The 9,412-nt window shown below is 41.4% G+C and overlaps 1 protein-coding gene across 1 annotated transcript in view; it reads right to left on the bottom strand.

Annotated features, from left to right (window-relative positions):
- Positions 1-881: 881 nt before the first annotated feature.
- LOC133649566 (V-type proton ATPase subunit C 1-A) overlaps positions 882-9,412 on the bottom strand; it is a 34,435-nt gene continuing 25,904 nt past the window's right edge. The window contains exons 9-13 of the mRNA XM_062046165.1: positions 8,313-8,405; positions 7,241-7,334; positions 7,070-7,167; positions 4,678-4,801; positions 882-1,296 (exon numbers count right to left, since the gene is read on the bottom strand). Of these exons, the coding sequence (XP_061902149.1) occupies positions 1,198-1,296; positions 4,678-4,801; positions 7,070-7,167; positions 7,241-7,334; positions 8,313-8,405 (508 nt within the window). The 3' untranslated portion in view covers positions 882-1,197. The remainder of the gene's footprint in view (positions 1,297-4,677; positions 4,802-7,069; positions 7,168-7,240; positions 7,335-8,312; positions 8,406-9,412) is intronic.

Genomic DNA, 9,412 nt, shown 5'->3' with positions numbered 1-9,412 from the left:
TCCACTATAGATAACTCACAACGTTATGGGTACATCTTGATGCAACTTGCATGAAGTGAAGTGATTACATTTCTACTAAATTACCTTAGCAGCTTCACCTTCCGTGTGGGACAAAGATAGTGGATGACTGACAAGAGGGTTCGCGCCACTATAGTTAGCTCACAAAGTTATAGGCACATTTTGACCAAACTTTCATAAATTAAGGAACAAGTAAATATTACATTTATACTATGTTACCTCACCAGCTTCACCTTCCGTCTGGGACAACGATGGTGGATGACTGACAAGAGGGTTCGCTCCACTATAGATAACTCTCAAAGCTATGGGCACACTTTGATGTAACTTGCATGAAACAAGGAACACGTGATTACGTTTATTTACACTGCGATACTTTAGTGGATACTGGATGAATGACAAGAGAGTTCGCTCCACTATAGATAACTCACAACGTTATGGGTACATCTTGATGCAACTTGCATGAAGTGATTACATTTCTACTAAATTACCTTAGCAGCTTCACCTTCCGTGTGGGACAACGATGGTGGATGACTGACAAGAGGGTTCGCTCCACTATAGATAACTCACAAAGTTATGGGCACATTTTCACCACACTTGCATGAAATAATGTACAAGTGATTACAATTATGCTACGTTACCTGACCAGCTTCACCTTCCGTGTGGGACAAAGATAGTGGATGACTGACAAGAGGGTTCGCTCCACTATAGATAACTCACAAAGTTATGGGCACATTTTGACCACACTTGCAGGAAATAAGGAACAAGTGATGCCATTTGGGGGCTTTACTACTGGGAGGTAGGACCTGGTGGAGGTCCTGTCTGAGTTGCCTGCTCAAAAGACAGAAAAAGACAAATGATTTAATGACATGAACATTTATTATCATTTTGAAATACTTTACAGTATGCACACAAATAACAATACGACGACAAGGAAGCACACAGTTATTTGACTGTAAAACCAGGCGACACATTGATGTACTACTTGCTAAAAAGACGTCACGCTCCCAAACACAAACATTGAGGTACTCCTGCAATAAGTGAACACTCTGGATTTGTCCCGCAAGGAGAGGGGAGGTCAGAGTTCAAGTTGACATGTTCTTGTTTCGGAGGACAAGAAGAAGAAGAAGAAGAAGAAGGGAATGACAAGAAGTTGGGGACAGAGTGAGACCTCCTGTCTTCTTAGACTTTGAAGTCCAGCAGGTTGCAGTCCACCTTGTAGTACACGTAGGGGTAGTACTCCTGCTGGCTCAGGTTCAGACCTGGAATGTCCATGGACGCCTGCGGGGGGGGGGAACTCTCCTTAGCTTCACACCACAAAACTACCTCTAGCCGTTGCCATGGAGACGCTGATGTGTTAGCTTCAAACCACATAAGTATGTTATGTTGTGATGCTCGCCGTCGCCATGGAGACGGTGATGCGTTAGCTTCAAACCACATAAGTATGTTATGTTGTGATGCTAGCCGTTGCCATGGAGACGCTGATGCGTTAGCTTCAAACCACATAAGTATGTTATGTTGTGATGCTAGCCGTTGCCATGGAGACGCTGATGCGTTAGCTTCAAACCACATAAGTATGTTATGTTGTGATGCTAGCCGTTGCCATGGAGACGCTGATGTGTTAGCTTCAAACCACATAAGTATGTTATGTTGTGATGCTAGCCGTTGCCATGGAGACGCTGATGTGTTAGCTTAACACCAGAAAAGTATGTTACGTTGTGATGCTCGCTGTCGCCATGGAGACGCTGTGTTAGCTTCACACCAGAAAAGTACCTCTAGCTGTCGCCATGGAGACGCTGATGCGTTAGCTTCAAACCAGAAAAGTATGTTATGTTGTGATGCTCGCCGTCGCCATGGAGACGCTGATGCGTTAGCTTCAGACCAGAAAAGTATGTTACGTTGTGATCCTAGCCGTTGCCATGGAGACGCTGATGTGCTAGCTTCACACCAGAAAAGTATGTTACGTTGTGATGCTCGCTGTCGCCATGGAGACGCTGATGTGTTAGCTTCAAACCAGAAAAGTATGTTATGTTGTGATGCTCGCCGTCGCCATGGAGACGCTGATGTGTTAGCTTCAAACCAGAAAAGTATGTTATGTTGTGATGCTCGCCGTCGCCATGGAGACGCTGATGCGTTAGCTTCAGACCAGAAAAGTATGTTACGTTGTGATCCTAGCCGTTGCCATGGAGACGCTGATGTGTTAGCTTCACACCAGAAAAGTATGTTACGTTGTGATGCTCGCTGTCGCCATGGAGACGCTGATGTGTTAGCTTCACACCAGAAAAGTACCTCTGGCTGTCACCATGGAGACGCTGATGTGTTAGCTTCACACCAGAAAAGTACCTCTGGCTGTCACCATGGAGACGCTGATGTGTTAGCTTCAAACCAGAAAAGTATGTTATGTTGTGATGCTAGCCGTTGCCATGGAGACGCTGATGTGTTAGCTTCACACCAGAAAAGTATGTTACGTTGTGATGCTCGCTGTCGCCATGGAGACGCTGATGTGTTAGCTTCACACCAGAAAAGTACCTCTGGCTGTCACCATGGAGACGCTGATGTGTTAGCTTCAAACCAGAAAAGTATGTTATGTTGTGATGCTAGCCGTTGCCATGGAGACGCTGATGTGTTAGCTTCACACCAGAAAAGTATGTTACGTTGTGATGCTCGCTGTCGCCATGGAGACGCTGATGTGTTCGCTTCACACCAGAAAAGTACCTCTAGCTGTCACCATGGAGACGCTGATGTGTTAGCTTCAAACCAGAAAAGTATGTTATGTTGTGATGCTAGCCGTTGCCATGGAGACGCTGATGTGTTAGCTTCACACCAGAAAAGTATGTTACGTTGTGATGCTCGCTGTCGCCATGGAGACGCTGATATGTAAGCTTCACAACAGAAAAGTACCTCTAGCTGTCGCCATGGAGACGCTGATGCGTTAGCATCACACCAGAAAAGTATGTTACGTTGTGATGCTCGCTGTCGCCATGGAGACGCTGATATGTAAGCTTCACACCAGAAAAGTACCTCTAGCTGTCACCATGGAGACGCTGATGCGTTAGCATCACACCAGAAAAGTATGTTACGTTGTGATGCTCGCTGTCGCCATGGAGACGCTGATATGTAAGCTTCACACCAGAAAAGTACCTCTAGCTGTCGCCATGGAGACGCTGATGCGTTAGCTTCAAACCAGAAAAGTATGTTATGTTGTGATGCTCGCCGTCGCCATGGAGACGCTGATGCGTTAGCTTTAAACCAGAAAAGTATGTTACGTTGTGATGCTAGCCGTTGCCATGGAGACGCTGATGAGTTAGCTTCAAACCAGAAAAGTATGTTACGTTGTGATGCTAGCCGTTGCCATGGAGACGCTGATGCGTTAGCTTCAGACCAGAAAAGTATGTTACGTTGTGATGCTAGCCGTTGCCATGGAGACGCTGATGTGTTAGCTTGAAACCACGTAAGTATGTTATGTTGTGATGCTCGCCGTTGCCATGGAGACGCTGATGTGTTAGCTTGAAATCACGTAAGTATATTACGTTAAACAGTCTCAGGTGACCTCTTCTTTGTGATTGGCCAACATGGCTGTCACTCAACTAAACACATCCTGTTATTTATACTAATACTACATTATATTGTATGTATGTGTACTTAGTGTGTACTCAATTATACTACATTATATTGTATGTATGTGTACTTAGTGTGTACTCAAGTATACTACATCATATTGTATGTATGTGTACTTAGTGTGTACTCAAGTATACTACATTATATTGTATGTATGTGTACTTAGTGTGTACTCAATTACACTACATTATATTGTATGTATGTGTACTTAGTGTGTACTCAATTATACTACATCATATTGTATGTATGTGTACTTAGTGTGTACTCAATTATACTACATTATATTGTATGTATGTGTACTTAGTGTGTACTCAATTATACTACATTATATTGTATGTATGTGTACTTAGTGTGTACTCAATTATACTACATTATATTGTATGTATGTGTACTTAGTGTGTACTCAATTATACTACATTATATTGTATGTATGTGTACTTAGTGTGTACTCAATTATACTACATTATATTGTATGTATGTGTACTTAGTGTGTACTCAATTATACTACATTATATTGTATGTATGTACATAGATGTATGTATAGATGTAGCAGATGTAGATGTAGCAGATATAGATGTAGCAGATATAGATGTAGCAGATGTAGATGTAGCAGATGTAGATGTAGCAGATATAGATGTAGCAGAGATAGATGTAGCAGATATAGATGTAGCAGATATAGATGTAGCAGAGCTAGATGTAGCAGATATAGATGTAGCAGATATAGATGTAGCAGATGTAGATGTAGCAGATGTAGATGTAGCAGATATAGATGTAGCAGAGATAGATGTAGCAGATATAGATGTAGCAGATATAGATGTAGCAGAGCTAGATGTAGCAGATATAGATGTAGCAGATAATGATGTAGCAGAGCTAGATGTAGCAGATATAGATGTAGCAGATATAGATGTAGCAGATATAGATGTAGCAGATAATGATGTAGCAGAGCTAGATGTAGCAGATATAGATGTAGCAGATAATGATGTAGCAGATATAGATGTAGCAGATATAGATGTAGCAGAGCTAGATGTAGTAGATGTAACTCACATCAATGATGGCGGCGCTGCTGTCCAGGTGTTTGTAGAGTTCATAGAGAACTTCCCTCAGCTTCTTCATGTTCTTCTTGTTGGGTTGCAGCAACATGGCCTGGAAGTTGACCGGCAGACCATACCTGAAGGTGCAAAGGTGCACAGGTGTCAGTGCTGCACAAGCTGTGACAGCTGGGAAAGGTGTAAAAGATGGAAAGGTGCAAAAGATGGAAAGATGCAAAAGGTGTAAAGGTGCAAAAGATGGAAAGATGCAAAAGGTGTAAAGGTGCAAAAGGGGGAACAGGTGTAAAAGGTGAAAAGGTGCAAAAGGTGGAAAGGTGCAAAAGGGTGAACAGGTGTAATAGGTGAAAAGGTGCAAAAGGTAGAAAGGTGCAAAAGGGGGAACAGGTGTAAAAGGTGGAAATGTGCAAAAGGGGGAAGGTGCAAAAGGTGGAAATGGCCAAAAGGGGGAATAGGTATAAACGGTGTAAAGGTGCAAAATATGTAACAGGTGTAAACGGTGCCAAAGTTACAAAGGATGTAACAGGTGAAAAATGTGTAAAGGTACAAAAGTTGTAACAGGTGCAAAAGTACAGGTGTAAAAGGTGCAAAAGTTACAAAAGGTGTACAGGTTGTAATAGGTGCAAAAGTTACAAAGGGTGTCAGAGGTGTAATATGTGTAAAGGGTGTCACAGGTGTAAATGAGAGCAGGCAGAAGGTGTAACAGGTGTAAAAGGTGCAAAAGTTACAAACGGTGTAAAGGGTGTAATAGGTGTAAAAGATGTAAGGGGTGTAACAGGTGTAAAATGTATAAAGGGTGTAACAGGTGTAAAAGGTGCAAAAGTTACAAACGGTGTAAAGGGTGTAATAGGTGTAAAAGATGTAAGGGGTGTAACAGGTGTAAAATGTATAAAGGGTGTAACAGGTGTAAAAGGTGCAAAAGTTACAATAGGTGTAAAGGGTGTATCAGGTGTAAAATGTGTACAGGGTGTAACAGGTGTAAAAGGTGCAAAAGTTACAAAAGATGTAAAGGGTGTAATAGGTGTAAAAGATGTAAGGGGTGTAACAGGTGTAAAATGTATAAAGGGTGTAACAGGTGCAAAAGGTGCAAAAGTTACAATAGGTGTAAAGGGTGTATCAGGTGTAAAATGTGTACAGGGTGTAACAGGTGTAAAAGGTGCAAAAGTTACAAAAGATGTAAAGGGTGTAACAGGTGTAAAATGTGCAAAGGGTGTCACAGGTGTAAATGAGAGCAGACAGAAAGTGTAACAGGTGTAAAGGGTGTCAGAGGTGTAACAGTTGTAAAATGTGTTAAGGGTGTAACAGGTGTAATATGTGTAAAGGGTGTAACAGGTGTAAATGAGAGCAGGCAGAAAGTGTAACAGGTGTAAAGAGTGTCAGAGGTGTAACAGGTGTAAAATGTGTAACGGGTGTAACAGGTGTAATATGTGTAAAGGGTGTAACAGGTGTAAATGAGAGCAGGCAGAAAGTGTAACAGGGGTAAAGGGTGTCAGAGGTGTAACAGGTGTAAAATGTGTAAAGGGTGTAACAGGTGTAAAATGTGTTAAGGGTGTCACAGGTGTAAAATGTGTAAAGGGTGTCACAGGTGTAAAATGTGTAACGGGTGTAACAGGTGTAATATGTGTAAAGGGTGTAACAGGTGTAAATGAGAGCAGGCAGAAAGTGTAACAGGTGTAACAGGGGTAAAGGGTGTCAGAGGTGTAACAGGTGTAAAATGTGTAAAGGGTGTAACAGGTGTAAAATGTGTTAAGGGTGTCACAGGTGTAAAATGTGTAAAGGGTGTCACAGGTGTAAAATGTGTAACGGGTGTAACAGGTGTAATATGTGTAAAGGGTGTAACAGGTGTAAATGAGAGCAGGCAGAAAGTGTAACAGGTGTAACAGGGGCAAAGGGTGTCAGAGGTGTAACAGGTGTAAAATGTGTAAAGGGTGTAACAGGTGTAAAATGTGTTAAGGGTGTCACAGGTGTAAAATGTGTAAAGGGTGTCACAGGTGTAAAATGTGTAAAGGGTGTCACAGGTGTAAAATGTGTAAAGGGTGTAAAATGTGTAAAGGGTGTCACAGGTGTAAATGAGAGAAGGCAGAAGGTGTAACAGGTGTAAAGGGTGTAACAGGTGTAACAGTACAGACCTGAGGACAGACTCCACAAAGACCCTGAGAGCTTTGATGTGTATCCAGTGTAACAGGTGTAACAGGTGTAAAGGGTGTAACAGGTGTAACGGGTGTAAAGGGTGTAACAGGTGTAACGGGTGTAACAGTACAGACCTGAGGACAGACTCCACAAAGACCCTGAGAGCTTTGATGTGTATCCAGTGTAACAGGTGTAACAGGTGTAACAGGTGTAACGGGTGTAAAGGGTGTAACAGGTGTAACGGGTGTAACAGTACAGACCTGAGGACAGACTCCACAAAGACCCTGAGAGCTTTGATGTGTATCCAGGCGATGAAGGCCTCACTGAAGTTGACTTTCAGCCATCGCACCAGAGGACCCTGCAGGAGGCAGCAGAAGGTGAAGGTGAGCAGCACACCTGCACAGGTGAGACAAGACAAGGTGCTGCCATACAAACTGCTTCTTCTTGTCGGTGGACAAGCGAGTCATCTCCTCTTTGTCTGCCTTCATCTCCTCCTCGTTGTACTGGAAGTCACGCACCGTGAACCTGAGGCAGCACAACCACCCTCATATTATGGGATGTACAACCACCCTCATATTATGGCATGTACAACCACCCTCATATTATGGGATGTACAACCACCCTCATATTATGGGATGTACAACCACCCTCATATTATGGGATGTACAATCACCCTCATATTATGGGATGTACAACCACCCTCATATTATGGCATGTACAACCACCCTCATATTATGGGATGTACAACCACCCTCATATTATGGCATGTACAACCACCTTCATATTATGGGATGTACAACCACCCTCATATTATGGGATGTACAATCACCCTCATATTATGGGATGTACAACCACCCTCATATTATGGGATGTACAACCACCCTCATATTATGGCATGTACAACCACCCTCATATTATGGGATGTACAACCACCCTCATATTATGGCATGTACAACCACCCTCATATTATGGGATGTACAACCACCCTCATATTATGGCATGTACAACCACCTTCATATTATGGGATGTACAACCACCCTCATATTATGGGATGTACAACCACCCTCATATTATGGCATGTACAACCACCCTCATATTATGGCATGTACAACCACCCTCATATTATGGGATGTACAACCACCCTCATATTATGGGATGTACAACCACCCTCATATTATGGGATGTACAACCACCCTCATATTATGGCATGTACAACCACCCTCATATTATGGGATGTACAACCACCCTCATATTATGGGATGTACAACCACCCTCATATTATGGCATGTACAACCACCCTCATATTATGGGATGTACAACCACCCTCATATTATGGGATGTACAACCACCCTCATATTATGGGATGTACAACCACCCTCATATTATGGCATGTACAACCACCCTCATATTATGGCATGTACAACCACCCTCATATTATGGGATGTACAACCACCCTGATATTATGGGATGTACAAGCACCCTGCTATTATGGGATGTACTTACTTGTTTTCTCTGGCCTTGTGCTTGAAGTCATCCAGCGCCTTACGGAACAATGTCACACTGAACAGGCCGCTGTCGTTGTCTTCAAACAACATCCTGAAACACACACACACATATACTGTATATACACACACACATCTATATACTGTATATACACGCACACACATCTATATACTGTATATACACACACACACATATACTGTATATACACACACACACACACACATATACTGTATATACACACACACACATCTATATACTGTATATACACACACACATATACTGTATATACACACACACATATACTGTATGTACACACACACACACGCATCTGTACTGTATACACACACACATCTATACTGTACACACACACACACACACATCTATACTGTATACACACACACATCTATACTGTATATACACGTATATATACTGAATACACACACACATCTATACTGTATACACACACACATCTATACTGTATATACACGTATATATACTGTATACACACACACATCTATACTGTATATACACGTTTATATACTGTATACACACACATCTATACTGTATATACACGTATATATACTGTATACACACACACACATTTATACTGTATACACACACACACATCTATACTGTATATACAAAACACACACACACATCTATACTGTATACACACACACACATCTATACTGTATATACACACATATATATACTGTATGTACACACACACACATCTATACTGTATATACACACACACATCTATACTGTATATACACACACGCACACACATCTATACTGTATATATATACACACTCACACACACACACACATCTATACACACGAATACATATAAATATATACACCTATACATACATACACACCCACACACATACAGACATGTATACACGTGTGTGTATATATATATGAATATAACGCAATTATATTGTTTACAATAAACATTTTCCATTTTCCAAACATATATCACTATTGAATCATTATTTACAATAAATATATATACATCACTATTATATCATTTACAATAAATATACATATCACTATTATATTATATATATATATATATATATATTTATTGTAAACAA

Source organism: Entelurus aequoreus, linkage group LG05 (genome assembly GCF_033978785.1).
Source record: "Entelurus aequoreus isolate RoL-2023_Sb linkage group LG05, RoL_Eaeq_v1.1, whole genome shotgun sequence".
Classification (NCBI taxonomy): Eukaryota; Metazoa; Chordata; class Actinopteri; order Syngnathiformes; family Syngnathidae; genus Entelurus; species Entelurus aequoreus.
Note: the sequence above shows the minus strand (reverse complement) of the source record. Positions and strands in the feature narration are given on the sequence as shown.